Below are 16,001 nucleotides of genomic sequence, written 5' to 3'. Positions count from 1 at the left end.
GCTGGCTTCACAATGATTCTGTCGATTCTGTGGGTCTCCAAATGCTCACATCTACTTTGTATCACAAGCCTCAGCCAGTTTGAGTCATGTGTTTGTGCCTCTCTAATACTTTGTTTAGCTATTCCATTTGAGTCACACTTCAGGTTTGATACTGATGTGTTTGAGGTTTTTACCACCTGTGGCAGTGTGGCTGCTACTGTTTTCTGATGGTGTGTGTGTGTTAGTGTACTTGTGTCTCTAGTCAACACAGATATTAACTCTTGCTTTGCTTCTTTTTCGATCACTTCTGTCTTCGTTTGAAGTAAGCATGCTAACCAGCTAGCCCCTGCCCGTCCTGCCTCTTAGTAACACTTTGAGTCTCCATAGGCGATGGTGAGTTCCTGTAGTGTCCAGTCTGGCTTCAGTCCAACATGAAAGGATGAAGCAGGAGAGTTACCCAGAGGGTGTATTCTAACCTCTCGCTTGCGAATGCAACGGTGACTGAAGCTCTTGGCGAGCGACCGTGATCAACACCATCGCCACCTGGTTCCGGCAAGAAACCATGTTTCGGCGGCATTGAAATTAAGTGGTGGGGAAAACCTGATGGCCGAGTGGTTAGGGCACATACCATATGGGCACTGATTCAACTCCTAGCCAGCCAGACCATTCATCACATGATCTAATTTCCTGTCTGTCCTTCACTGCAGCAGTCAAATAAAGGCATGAAAAAAATATAAATTATAACACAGGAGTGATATAATGCGTTGCATTCCACTGCTGGAGACGGCTCTTGGCGAGTAAAGGAATGAAGTTTGATGATGAACTTGCAATGTTTTTCTGAACTGCTAAGCAAACAACTGCCAGCAGCCAACTAATCTCCATGTGGACTTTTGGAATTATCAAAAAAACAAACAAAGAACATCTTGAAAACTACTACATGGAGTATAAGTTGAAGTCTGAAGTTCTTCTCCCCCTGGCTCAGTCTCTCCGTCTCCTGCGCTGTCAGATTAATCTCAGTCTGTTTAAGCCGTGTAGCATCATTAATGTTAGGTGGTGCTGAGATGCTCGGAGATGAGTGAGCGCGTTTGCCTCGGCTATTACTCCCTCCGTTAGAGCGGAGCAGCATGAGCACCTCACAGCGAGTCTGGATCAGTCTAAATTTGCCTCGGGCAGGACCAAGGTCACTGAAGCCTTGCTGTCACATTTGCATACTGTGCTATATAAAAGAGCTAAGGTCATGTGTTACTGTGTTGGGGAACTATAAACATGACATTGTGGATGAATGCATTCATCATTTGTGTCAATAAGGGCGTAATCTGTGTGTTTTTAGATGCACGTGTGATGAACAAAGGGCCCGTCCACGTATTTAGCTGTGAAAAGCATTTGTGTCTGATATCTGAGCCTGGTGTCGGTGCCTATTTATTCCTCTTATTGATTCACTCCTGGTCCTCTCTCTCTCACACACAACCCATTTCCCCCAGGGCGTTGGCTGCTCCTTCCTGACCTTCATAGAGCTCCCAAGTCTCTCTCTCTCTCTCTCTCTCTCTCTCTCTCTCTCATACACTCTCTCGCTCTGTTTGTGCTGGCATGGGGCTGAGGGAAGAGTCCGCTAATAGAAAGTCTATTGACTGGGCCAGTCACTCATTGCTGCTATAATAGCTGCTGTGGCCCTCCGGACGCCAGTCGATAAAAGCGGCTTGTCTGTGTTCTCTGGTGAGAGGCCTTTGTCAGCACTGGAAAATTAAATGTTTGATCGACCACCTTTAAGATGCTGTGTGCGTGTGCGTGTGCGTGCGTGCGTAGAAAGTTCAGCGTATAGGGAAATGGGAAGCAGGTCTGACACTCCAACAGTAAATCCTCTTTGAGTGTTTAGCTCAGACTTTGCTGTGGTGTGTGCGTGTGTGTTTTATACCAGTGTGACCACCAATTCCCTGTAAGCTTGTTTTTCATTTTTCCTGGACTGCAAACAGCTGGCACTACTCTCTCACTGTTGCTGCAGATCCACGATGACACTCTCCTTGCCAAGCATCTCCAAACAACTTTTGGCAGCAAAAACGGAATCACAAAGGAGACAACAAATTAAACTTAAGCAACACGACAGACAAAGTAAATATTTACCTGCGGCTTGCTGGACTTGACATTAAACCTTGATACATTCTTGGTTGAGACTGAAATGTGTCTGTAGTGTTGTGTTTCGAAGACTGTCCACAGCTGTCATCCAATATCTGCTCACAGTTGTTACTTATTCTTTGAGCACTATAATTACAATTACGCAATTGTAATTACACCCACACATTTTATATAGTATATTTAATTAAGTTCTTGTACATCTGCTCATGTTTTAGACAATATTTAAATATATAGTAGGGGAGAAAGTTGATGTAAGTAACAATCCTTGTTTGAGCCTCAGTAACTGATGCCTGTGCTTGATCTCTCAACTCTGATACATAGTAGCCATTTTTGTCTACTACAAATAAAACTCACTTGGATGTCTACAACACAACTGCATATTGATGGAGCAATAAGCGATTTTGGAGAAAGCTTGTCTCTCTTCTTTTGTTGTTATGAATTTACTGCACTGACTGGGCTTCAAACCCGCATCCTCGGGTATGAGAGATAGACATGCCAACCATTTGGCCAACAGCCTTGAAGGTGAGGTGCGGTCTGCACCATTTTTCTGTTTTAGATTTACAGAGCCCGGTCTCAGCCGAAGACCCTGATATTTTTTCAGCGCACACACAGAACCGACAGCTAGTGGACTGTGAGGAAATACTCGAAGATTTTAACAAAACTAGTATCGCTTACTGACCCACTTCGTCAAATACAAAGAGTTCCCTTGTTAAAACCTACCCCACCACTGGGATGAGTTGAAGCACTAGGTGGGGATGGATGTAACAATGAGACGTAATTTGCTGAAATATAATCCCCGATATCCAATTTTGAAAGAATTTTATAGCATGAATGCAAAGCTTCACATTGAATTTGAGAAACTGTTACTTTACGTTAAATAAGTCAAACTATTGTATCTACAATACAAAATAATCTTGATGAAAATTTGTTTTTCACCTGAAAATTATTTTTTTTGTCATAAAATCTACAACGTGGCTCACAGAGACATGCCATGGACCTCATTAGAATGGTCCCTAAAGTGGCGCTGGGGGGCGGTGATGAGTCTGTGTTAGACAGTGCTGGCATTCACACTCATGAGGTGGAGAAAGTGTGGAGACGGCGCAGCTCGGTCACTGTCAGCGGAGAATAAATATGGAGCGACCTGCCTGTGTTTATAATCTGTGGCACACTGTGAACAGCCTCACACACACATGCTGACTCACACAGTGGGATCCGAGGCCACAGGGTGAAGGACCATGGTGAGACAATGGTATGCAGTGTGGATGTGTTGGTGACCTGTGACGGGATGAAATATGTGACACCCCTTTTCTCTGGGCCTCATAATCCTCAGGGGGGTTCCCTTCTCCTCGTCACAAAGCACGTGGTGGAGCAAAATCTTTTTTCGTCCATTTGTCTAATGGTCATTGACACCAAACGCAACGCAAATGTGGTGGAGTTAATTTTGCTGTCTCGCCACCTTTGACATCTTCACGTCATTACCGAGCGGCTATGGTGACAAGCTGGGACAAGGTTATCACACTTCAGATTTCAATGTCTTGAGTGGCAATTCAGTGGCATTGAATTCCAGTGTCAAAATGCAGCGCTTACACAACCTTTTGCGAGTGGTCTTTGTCAACACTTAAGCTGCCATCTTTGTCAGGAGAGTTGATCATGGGCATGAGATGACTGGGAAGGAAATTCGCTGCTAATTCTGTCCCATATTTATGCTCGCGGCAGACGAGGATGGAGAGCGGCTAATATGATTATCACTCATTTCTGCCAAACTGCTGGTGAGATGGCTTAGGGAGAAAAACGTGTCCAGACGCGTAGACACAAACACTCAGACACCCTTTGTTCTTCCATGTGCGCACGCACGCACGCACACTGCAGGAAGACAGGCAGCTGCTGATTAAATTTAGGTAAAATTAACTGGGAACTTACTGAAAGTTGTGCTGTTTCTCCCTGCAGGCGACAATCCGATTACCTTCATTAATATACCGGGCTGGTGATGGAAAGGAAGATGCACACAGAAACACACCATGTATGGATGGATGTATGTATGTATGGGGGTGGTGGCGGTTGGCAGGGGGTAAAATTGGGATGAGGCAGTAGCCAGATGGAGAGGTGAGGCAGGGGGAGGTAAAGGCTTTGCTGAGTGATATCTGTGGTATGCAGGGTGTGAAGGTGTGAAAGCGTGTCATCTCTCATCTAATAGAAAACCTGTGTGGCCGAAAATGAAATGCAAAAAAATATATATACTTCCCTTTCCCCTCCTCAAACTCGCTCTTCGCCACTGTTTGTGCCCACAGCATAACGGGCCCAATCACTTACGGCTCTCTGCTGTCCACGTCCATCCATCTGATACCGTCTCTCTCTGTCACCTGCCACATATTCAGCAGTGATGCAATTCCCCACAATTCTGTGATCAGAATTTTAAGCAGGCGTTGACTGGGAAGTTGATGGGAGGCTGTGTTTGTGACAGTTTGTCAATGCAAATTTTCAGACGGAGTTGCATTTGCAAGGCCAGGGTAGCCATACTCTCCCTTTTATTTGCACATGAATGCCTCTGCTCACTGCTTGTTGGCAAACAGTTATCTTGAAAATAAAAATGCCACTTTCAATTAGTCCTTTGCATACTGGAAATGTGATCTGATCACGTCAACATGCAGCCACTGATGAGCTGTGCTATTGTACAAACAAAATTACATACCTACTCTTGTCTTACAAGAGAATTGAAAACAAGTCGCACATGAGGTTCACTTTACCTACTTTAATGTTACGACAGCTGTTGCTCAAGGTCAGAGCGACATTGCTGGAGCTTTGTACTGTGAAATAGCCATAATGCCTCTAAGCTGACGTGGTCAGATTTAGTCTCTGAGGATCTTTTTACTCAGAAAGATGGCACCTGTCATGGAGTGGTTGTGTGTATGTGTGTGTGCGTGCGCGCATGTGCATTTTTTGGTGACGGGAGTGTGAATCCCACAGCATCAACAAGCTTTCACTCATATCATTTGCGATCATTTGGAAAGAAGACATTTTGCAAACCTTACTTGCTTGCTAAAGTCATTTCCATTTAGATTAATACTCAAACAGAATCATCATCGTGTCTTGTTGTGTTGTGCCGACATGCAATAAGGGACGCTTGTGACTCACATGCGCAAACTGTCAACTGACTCGCACGGACGTCAAAACAGTCGCAGATTTTAGGAACAAATGGCATCATCCACCCTCGGGATCTGCGATATATTAGCAGTCTATTCAAAACCCTCGCAGTGTTTTTCACCCCACACTGATTGTGATGACAACCGCCCTCTGGTTTGTGACCTAAAAGATTATATATTTCGCTCCTCATGGAGACTGAGCCCAGTTAACTCACTCATCTTTTACATTCACCAGAACAAAAGAAGAGTTCTGTTAGCCAATCATTTCCCACTCTCTCCTCCTCTAATGAAGGCTAAGTGCATTTTAGTGTTCTAATGGCTCCGTGTTATACTCTTCCTTTCATCCAGCTCACTTGTACAACAGTGACTGATTAAGGCCAAGACCCATTGATATGCTACTTGTGTATTGTTTGAGGGTTTATTAGGTCGAACCATTTAAGTGTTTGATTATTTATTTCATGCATCTTTCAAGGCCTTTAATATACTAACCATATAGTAACAGGCATCACGCTGACTCACTGTAATGATTTAAATGTTTTTATGGACATTTCACTAAGCTCCATTTTTTAAATGACTTTATTTAAATAACCCCTTTCAAAAGAGATGTATTGCTTCACAAACATGAACATATAGACAAGTTGTTGCTGCAGTCATAGAAAAACTTACAGTGAACGAGCAGAGACGGTGACACATTTTTATTATATACTCCAAATTTGATTATACTATAATTCTGCGGGTACAGCGCACACTTTCAGCTTCAGTTAAAATGGGTAAGAGGAGGAATTGTTAATCAGTCCTCCTGTTTCAGAGCAGTTTATGATTAATTTTTGCGCGCATACAACAGCAACATCAATAGAAAATATGCCACTATCCTGCTACTTACTGACTGCACTATATTTGTTAGTAAGAAGTATTTTTTTTTTTTTTACATATTATTCCTGTACAACTAGACCTTGTCTTTATGCCCCCCCCCCCCCCCCCCCCCTTTCTCTCTTCCTCTCACACACAACTCTGCACACCTTTGGTGTGGTCCTTGTACCTTATTGTAAGGCAATTTTATGCTTAGCTGAAACTCTAAATTGAGACATTGGATTTCGTGGTGTCTCAGCCCCAGGATCAGTTGTTTTTTTGGCCTGATTTCTCTGACATTTTACACGATTTGCCGCAAAGTCACCACACCCAGACAGGTTTGCACTAGTCCTGCGTAGCACAGACCTATATCCTCGGTGCTGCGTCTGCACTGGGGAAAAGCCTGGCTGCAACACCATAATCATTCTGATGATAACATTCTGGCTTCTTTGTATTTTCTTTAACCGATCACGATTGTGCTAAATGTAGGATTCAGCAACCGTGCCTCTGTGGGGTAAGGGTTAAATAATAAAAATAAAAATCGCTAAATCCCTGCAAAGAACATGCCATAAAAACACTGACTGTGATTGCAACATCCACATTCTTTTTCAGTATGTAGGTTGTAAGCTTGAAGTTTTTATTACAGATCTAGCATGTGTGTAGAAAAATGTATGCAAAGTAATTTGTAAAAATAGGATGTTTTACAGTCCGAGCTGTGTCCCAATTTCACACTAGACTACAACCTGATTCTCACTGTGCGTTTTAGCATTAAGTGTGTTCACACGAGAAAATTTACAAAATGAGGCATACTTAAAGATGTCATTATGCATACTCAGGCTCGGGAGTGTGGTGCTGATTGATAGATTGATATTCTATCATGATGCAATTAAGACTGGAAATGGAGCAGCGGCTTTAAAAAAAAGTGAAGACTTATATTTTTGGAAGTCTAATTCACAGCACACTTCCAAGGATTACCATCTGTTTGTGTACATCCTGTATAATTAATATATGTACTATAAAGTTTAATATGTAGTATGGACTGTAAACTCTGGATTTATTACAGTTTTGCTGCCACCTAGTCACCGCTTTACATTCATCGACACAATAAGGCCATTTCACGTTGGCCTCAGAAGTGGTAGCTATTGATTCTTCATTACAAATTGACGTGAACGGGGCGGTTGTTTGACACCCGATTAGCTACCTGTTAGCTACCTGTTAGCTTTGACATCCCAATTTCAGCTGCAGTCAGGTTGCCTGTGGATGTGTCCGTGTTTGTCTGCATGCTGGTTACAGAATTAGAGAGCAGGATGTTGAGATGACAGCAATCACAGGGGGGAAACCATCAGATGTAGCCGTCAGCTGATGGATCGACTTAATACATTCTCTGTCCCCCTCCTGAGTTGAGGCCCAGATACATATAGTATTAGGCCAAACATTGCCTCACTGGCCCAGTTTATGAGTAGCCTAGTTTAGAGCAGTCTAGATATTGTGGGACATCCCTTTCACATATCTACACACTTCTAATCACCCTTGTTTAAAGTAGGAATGTGACAACTACAAAAGGGAACAATGGAGCTATATCAGATGAATAGTTTTTCTGCAGACATTAAATGTCAGGGCTTTTTGTATTCAATTTTAACTCGCTGAAAGAGATACCATTTTATTTTAATTGAATGAATGAATTGCTTTCTTTTTCTTTGAACAAACATGATTGATTTGCCTTGAAAGTCTCTAGATGGTGAATGACATTTTAATGTTGCATTCACACTATAAAACACTTTTTGCCAAAACACTCTCATAAATCACTTTACATTTACATATACACTCACATATACAAAATACCCACCTGTAAGTACACACACATGCAAAGAAATCTGCTTGGACCACACACTCTCACACACACACACACACACACACACACACACACACACACACACACACACACACACACACACACACTCACCTCTCTAAGTGTACATTGGTGCTGTCAGGGGCTGAAACACTGAATGTGTCAGATCAGAGTTTTAATTAAAGCTTCTCTGGTCGGCAGTGGAGCACGAACAGCAAAAGTCTTTTTACTGAAGGAGTGTTTGGCACTTGGCAATGCTCCCTCATTTGAAAAACAGCAAGAGACAGATTTGGATTACAGCAGAAGCCAAAACTGTGTCTGCTCGACTGGAGCAACAGCCTTGTTGTCTTTAGCCTAAAACGAGGTTAAAAATACTGGAGTAATCTGGCTTACTCTTGGTGTAATTTCATTATGTAACAATTGCCCTCGGTGACAAAAGCAGGTAGGACACTGTTTTTAACAGGGGCTTCCTTGTACATACATTTGACATTAGTCTCACTCAGCTTTAAGGTTTCATTTGACCTTGAACTCAGCTGGAGTCAACATTTAGGCTCGTACTGAAAACCACTTTTCTGGGCTTTTTAGTTTCAGTGAGAATAATAAGTGTGAGAAAATTGAATTCGATAAGGTTATGTGATTGTTTTTAATCAAACTGATTTGCATTGGCAACCAATCTTTCTGTGCATGGTTCCGCGCAGTATCTTAGCTGTTCCTATGCTTGCGCTGTTCTGGACAGAGATCTCGGATGTTGTTCCTGGAATCTCCTGGAGCAGCTCTCCCAGTTTGGAAGTTGCAGCCCTGAGTGGGTAACACCACTGACTTTGGTAGAGGACATCAGGGATTGATTCTTGGACAGGGCATGGCAAGTCCAGTGTGGGTCTTTAATGCTACGAGCCTACCTATAAATATCATATCTTCCTGATTGGTCATTTCATATCAAAATGGTAGTACATATTCTTTTTTTGTGACTGTTCTTCTGTCGTCACTCCCTAACCCTAACCAACTAAGCTTCTATGATGATTATTGTATGATTATTCAGAATATCAGAATATAAAAAGCTTTCCCTACAACATGGAGCCAATTTTGTAAGGGTGGGTGTTGGTTCCGGACCAGATATGCAGACACAGGTTTTTGTGGGATAATGGAAGAACAGTTTAGTTGTCAAAATGTGAAGATCAGAGAGCAGAGACAGGCAAGGCAGTTGATGGCACACGAGATGTGATCCGTGTGAGGTGGCTCGTGGACTGAGCTTGGCGTGAGAACCGCACAGGTGGAAAGCCAGCCGACACTTGCTGATTTTGGAGGCAGAGAAGTTTGTGTTTTCCATAGAAGAAGTATGCTGACAAGACAGAAACGTGCGTAATCTGTGTGCCGAAACCTCAAAACAAAAAGAGAAGCCGGTGTATAAAGACGCACGCACTTTATGTCCAATTAACATAATTGATTATATTACAAACAATAACCGTTCAGCAGCGAAGGGACCCTCCATACTAGTGATACACTCCAACACACTGACTATTTATTACATTTAATATACAATTTATTTCTTATCCTCGAAGACAAATTGACCATGTTTGCTACTTCACGCAGGCGAAGTCAGGAAAAAGGCGGAAGTTTGAGGAATCGACTCGTGGCTCTGCTTCAACTGTGCGAGAGGCTGAATTCGGCTGACCCAAATTTCTGACAGAAATAATCGTCCGACTCTAAACACACTGGTACTACTCAAAAATCGGGGCAAAAACGGCTTTAAATCGCACAGTGTATGCCCTTCTTAAACTATCAGGAGTTTAGACAGCACGTTGTCATTAGGATCAGGAAACAGTTTAATGTGTTGACAGATCAAATATGCAGTTTACAATAGACAGATGCTTTAGAGCCGTCAAATAATACATTTGAAATACAATTGTGAGTGAGGCAGATGTTTTCTGTCTTTCCGAAGGTTATAGTGGGATTTTAAGTCACTGATGCACACTTTAGATGCATGGTATGATCTGCCAGTGTATTTGATGTAATAATGTGTGATAAATGGTGAAAAATCCATAAATCCGTAACCTGGTTTGAGTTTGGATAATCTCAACAGTCCATTGAGCCCGTGATCCAGTGCCTCAAATGCCAGCAGGGGCTGTGGGGCTGAACATGAGTTGGCGACAAAGATTTTTTGACAGGGAAGCTTTGACAAGGCTCTGACAATGAACAGCCTGCCGCACGGAGCAGAGCGGCACAGTGAAATGTGTTGCTGCCGGGGCTGTCTGTGGTCACACCATCACCGTCGACTGTGACAGCCAGTTTAAGAGCACCAAGACGCCGCATGTGACAGGTGAAGTGAGAGAAGCCTAAACTATAAGTGTGTTGTCTTTGATTTGTGGATCGGTGTATTTATGTAACAAGACAAAAACATGAAGGGGTATGCTGTGCTTGATGTGCCTTTGATCATTGTAAGAGGTTTATCTTTATGAATTTATATCACTCGCTCTACTTCTACGCCATCAGTGTAACATTTTCCACCAGACAGGCTTTGTTATTACTCTACTAAATGAAAGTACAATTGAATTAAAGAGGAGTTCAGACAGCTTTTAACAGCTGGTGTTGTTTCCCCCCTGGAAGACATTCTTGTTTGTTCACTTACCAGTTGTAAGGAAGGAGTATTATACAATTAGTGTACAGTTGCCTCATACTCATACAGAGACTGTGCAATACGGTATGAAATCATCACTCCACTATCTCCCGTGGGAGAGATTTGGCTATGTGCGACCCCTATGCCCCTTATGTCCTTTTTTAAAATGTCAACCGAAGCCAAATCTCCCTCCTGACATTTTCAACAAATGCTTCTCATAATGATGCAGTTGTGCCGGGTCACGCACAGGAAACTGTAACCTCTAATCTTCTTGTTCTTCTGGTGCAATGACTGTGACTTACTGGTCCTCCTCCGTGTGTTTTGTGATGATTACACAATCACTTACCACCGCTAATTCAGTGCGAAGACTGGGCCACGCTAACGTTTCTAATGAGTTCAAGGAGCCCAGTCGTGGACCGCGCCTACTGTCGAAAGATTACCTTCACAGAGGCACATCCCGGCAGAACGTGGGGTTACAGTGATAGGGTCATGAATATGGATGAGCCAAGATATCATGCCCCACTGTGGGCTAAGTGGAGCAGTGGCCTAGTATTATCACACCCACTGACTTCTGGTACGCAGAGGTTGGAAGGCGCGGTGGAAATGACATAATACTGGCTTTAATGTTTTATTTAGCTCATCTCCTGTTGACTTCAGTCCCATTAAGAGTGCACTGCATTTCCAGTTGGCACTGATTTCCTCTCCCCCTGCTGCGTTCTCTTATCTTCTCTCTCTTGCACTTGAGTTTTTTGTTTTTTATACATTTACTAAGTCTATGAGTTTTGAACCTGTAGGTCGGTGATGGTGGTTGTGAGACGGAGCCTGCAGCCACAGGCAGAAAGGAACATCAGTATCAGATGTGATGTACTGTACATTAGGGCATGACAGAGCAACTGCTCCTTGTAAATAACATGTTTGGTTTCCACTCAAGGAAATTACAGGAAAGAAGAAGAACATTTAGCTCCGTTGTGGAGATATCATCAGTTCGGCACAACTGTGCTCCTGATGAAAGTTAGTAGGATATCATCCTCATTAATTTACACAAGATTCTAATGAAGTTTTGTCTCTGTGATGCTGCTCCAAACTTTCCCTGCCTCTTTCTTTCCACATCGAGCAGAAACACCAATGTCACGACGGAGTCTTTCTCGAGAGAGCTCGGCTTCGTAGCTCCCCATCATTTTCTTCTGCTTTTTAAATTCAACAGAAGTCACAAGGTCAGATCACACCCCACTCTCACTCTTTTTTTTCGTTTCATGCCCGTCCCTCTTTTCTGTATTAATTAGCGACGAGTTGTCGCCTCAGTGAAAGTCATCATTTGCGCGTGTGAGATGCTGACAGGAAAGAGAACGTCTCCTGCTCATTGTGAGTTGTGAACATGGTGACAGGAGTTGTGAGTCGCAGCAACAGCCAGAAAGAAACGTCGGATTCTTTTCACTGTTCTGTCCATTAGGACATGAGCGACACATCAGTACGGTCGATATTATCAGCTGATTTTCATATTCGTATGTCATGGATCCTGATGAGTATAATCAGGCATATTTTGGGGACTGATATCTATGAATATGTGGATCCATGTAAAAGTCTGCATCTAGTGGATTCAAATGTGGTTGTTTTCAAATATGAACAGTTAAGGGTTTCTTCTTTCTGAAATTTGTTGTTTCTATTTCCCGTAACCTTTTTTTCCCCACAATTCATTAATAAACTGCAAAGCAAATGCATGTTAAGATCAATTAATCATGGTCACCTGCTGATTGAGACGGATCTTGATGCATCTTGTTCTATTATTAATTTGACCATTCACCTTACTCATTTAATAACTAATGCGTGTCCATGTCTGTGACAAATAGTGCCTTCTCTGCTTGTTCTGAACAAGGGCTGGGCTATATGGCGGAAAACTGTATCACGATATAAGTGTTTCATATCGGTTGATATCGATAATTATTGATAATTTTTTTGACCTTAGAAACACAAACACGAGCCAACGAGATGGCGCAACCAAACGTGATACTGTTACATGATTGTCCATTAGGCGTGTCACTCCATACGTTGCTAGGTACCAGAAGACGAGTGCCGGTGTAGCCTGCGGCCGGTGTAGCTAGACTCTTTGCTCCGGTTACTTCGAACGCATTTTCTATTGATATTGATTACGTGTGTATCGCGATACATATCGTTATTGTTTTATCGCCCAGCCTTATTCTGAACAAAAAAATCTACCTCTATCAGATTTATTTTAAAATGTAACATTTTGTACTTCTGCTCCCCCTCATTATTTGTCAAAACTACGTGTGGCAACAGATGATCGCTACCATTGAAAGCACATTCCATACATCGACACGGTCGGTGACGCAAATGAACAGGAAAAAAACACAGGTCTGAATTTTTGCAAGAGAAAATAGATGGTTGTCATCTTCATTGTATTCATCATCAGGTGTGTTTACAAATGTGCTCACATTACACACAGCTCACAGCGAGGCTCCCACTGCCGGCGCAGCTGACAGCTTCCCATACACATAACGCCCACCCACACGAGCATCGTATCACACAATTCCTACCCATAGATTCATCTCTGTAATATATTATGTAACATCTGCTAAAATATGTGACTCATGGCACAGTCATCCCCTGCACAGACGGTGATATCGGCGCATGGCGAAAAAATGCCAAAACAACTTTTTGTGTTTTCTTTATGGCATCAGCGACGAGAGGGTAATTTTAGACGTCTTGTTAAAATCCAACAGTCTGAAATCCTGCCACCACAGTTTTCTCTGTCCACTGGGCAAAACAAGTCACATCAAAGGTTCCTCCTTCGAGGTCTTCTGTGATGATTGTTGTTGTCCTCATGAAAACAGCTGTAATCACCGCTTTCTCCCAGTCAGTGTGATCCCTCACTGTTTTTCCACATACTGGATTTCGATCCATCCATCGCTTCTCGGTTCAGGATGAGTTCATCTCCAAAACATTTATTTTTCCTATAGCAATATCCATAAAAAGTACACTTCCCTTATCTCCTGTAGCTCAGTGCAGATAAACACTATAAATACAAAATTCTTGTTCTTCTTAAAACAAACTTTTCCTGCTGCTACGTGCTAATTTACACAAACCACTTATTTTTTTGCTTTGTTAAACAATTTCACTTCAAAACACATTGCTATGGTTGTTAATACTACAGTGCGATTGCATAAAAAACCATTACCCCTCCGTGTGTCTGCAGAGGAAAAACTATTTAGCGTCAGTTCGTTTGCAGTTCGCTGTCTGAAACCGTGAAATGAACAAAGCAAAATAAAAACATTTTTAATGTGTTTTGGAGGAAAAAAAAAAAGAGAGCTTGAACCAACAAGAACTGACAGAGCGTAGCTTTGCGTCGAGTGCTGCGTTTCTCAGTCCTTTTCCCCGGCTCGATAAGAAATGCTGCTCAGGGCCGATGTCGGTGCCAGCACAGGAAACTGGAGCGTGTCTTCACTTCACATGTATAATGGTGCTGCAGAGCATTGTTGAAAACTCTCTTCACAGACACTCTGACGACACTACAGATGGAGGGGGGGGGGGGGGGGGGGTAATCTCCAAGTATTAAATGGTTTCCCTTTTTTTGATGAATAAATTAAGTGTTGAAAAGAAGCCTCTTCAGTGCTAAAAGATGACCTCTTTGTTCATGTGCAAGTGTGTGCAGAAACGCATCGTGAGGCTATCTCTAGAAAGCAGCGCTATTGCCAAAAATGAGCAATAGGTTTCAAAAAAGGCAAGAAAATTCAAAATTTTTCATTTAGCATGCACTGAATTGCACCCCAGTTGTATCGTACATTTGCTGCTACATGGGATGGGAGGTTTTTTTTTCTCTCAGGCCATTGCAACAGAAAAATAAAAAAAAATATTTACATGTTGGCCATCTCAACAGAGAAGAGTTCTTGTCACCTCGGAGCTGCATCTGACATCAGTATTCAACGCTGTGGGAATGTTTTTAACTGTACATGATTGACAAAAAAGTTTCACCGACTGAGTTTCAGAGACTTTGTGCTGCTTTTCTCCAGGCCCTTCTGTCCTGTCGCCAATCCACATCTCTGGGTTTTGATATTTGGAATATGAAAAAATTATTTTTCCACTACATTTACGGACGACGCAAGATCTAAAACCAAAAATAGTCTTTATGGCAATTTTGGAAATCCGTGCAATCTGTAATGGCTGAGGTCATTGGTTTATTTTTTAAATTTTTTATCGTCCTTGGATTTAAAGTTCTGGGCCAGAGTAGGTCTCAAGTGGCCTGAACGTGAGTCGCGCAATGTGCTATCATCTGGACTGTACATGTCTTCAGACGTGGATCACTGTTGGAGCACTTGGTGGACGGCTAGTTACAGAGTTTTACTACTGCTGCTCAGTATGACGATCATTGTAATGGTTATTACCACTCTGGGCAACGCACCGACATCACTTTATTTTAACGATTGTGGTTCACACAGCAGTTACATGGCAACGCGCAGCCTCAGTTCTTCTGACGGCTGTTGGGTGTCGAGCACTCGCATCAAACACTTGGGTGCTGAATAAATCTCAGAGATATATATATTTTCAGATCAAAGATAGAAATAAACACACTCACAATGACCCAAACATGCCTGTACTGCATGTTGCAGGCATGAAGGCCCGTGGCACCCATATACACACACACATGTAGAGAGACGCGCACACACATGTAGAGAGACACACACACACACACACACACACACACATTGAAGTTACTCTGTACCACTTTCTCATACTCCTCGGTTTTCTGACAAGTCCTTTTTTCAGATTTTTGTTTATTCCAGTGATCTGTCTTCCTCTCTCCTTCTTCCTCTTGGAGTGGCCTGTCACGGTGGCTTACTGCTGGTGTTGCTTCAGGCTGAAAACAAAACACAGGAAAACATTTGTTAATCTCGTCTCTGACAAAGGCAGATCTTACAAGACAGCGCTCTTTAACCACAGGAAACATCGCGCTCACTCGGGAGTAAGATACCCGGTTGTTGCCATGCTCTGTCCCTAGTGAGTTGTCCCATTTACCTGTATGTCCATGTCTCATTCCATGCTTAATACAGTGTAGCTGGTGAAATAAACAACGTCTTCATTGGTAATGTAACAAGACAAATGTGCAGACATGCGAGGCTTGTAATCCTACATTGCTTTTATCCCTCTGCTGCACTGAAAACAATTCCATCTTACTGGAAATGACAGCTCTACTGTATGCGCGGCTTATCCAGTAATCCTGTTTCACAATCTTCTCATAATTGCAGCCGTCTATTATGCCTTCTATCTGGCTGTTCCTCACATGAAAACAATCTAGTAAGATGGGAGCATAAACACACATGTTTAAGGTGCAATTATAACTGTGGATCTGGCCTTTATCTTGCACTTTTTTTGAATTACATTTTTTTATAATGCCAGTTGCTACGGCTGCATTCTGTAGCTTTATCAC

General features: G+C 42.5%; 1 protein-coding gene and 1 long non-coding RNA gene across 4 annotated transcripts in view; one reads left to right on the top strand and one right to left on the bottom strand.

Annotated features, from left to right (window-relative positions):
- LOC118284103 overlaps positions 1-16,001 on the top strand; it is a 142,988-nt gene that overhangs the window by 19,182 nt on the left and 107,805 nt on the right. The window lies entirely within an intron of this gene.
- zgc:171482 (zinc finger protein) overlaps positions 12,939-16,001 on the bottom strand; it is a 48,949-nt gene continuing 45,886 nt past the window's right edge. The window contains exon 7 of the mRNA XM_035606750.2: positions 12,939-15,431. Coding sequence (XP_035462643.1) covers positions 15,410-15,431 — 22 coding nt within the window. The 3' untranslated portion in view covers positions 12,939-15,409. The remainder of the gene's footprint in view (positions 15,432-16,001) is intronic.

This window comes from Scophthalmus maximus, chromosome 10 (assembly GCF_022379125.1).
Source record: "Scophthalmus maximus strain ysfricsl-2021 chromosome 10, ASM2237912v1, whole genome shotgun sequence".
NCBI lineage: Eukaryota > Metazoa > Chordata > Actinopteri > Pleuronectiformes > Scophthalmidae > Scophthalmus > Scophthalmus maximus.
This window is presented reverse-complemented; position numbering and strand designations above follow the sequence as displayed.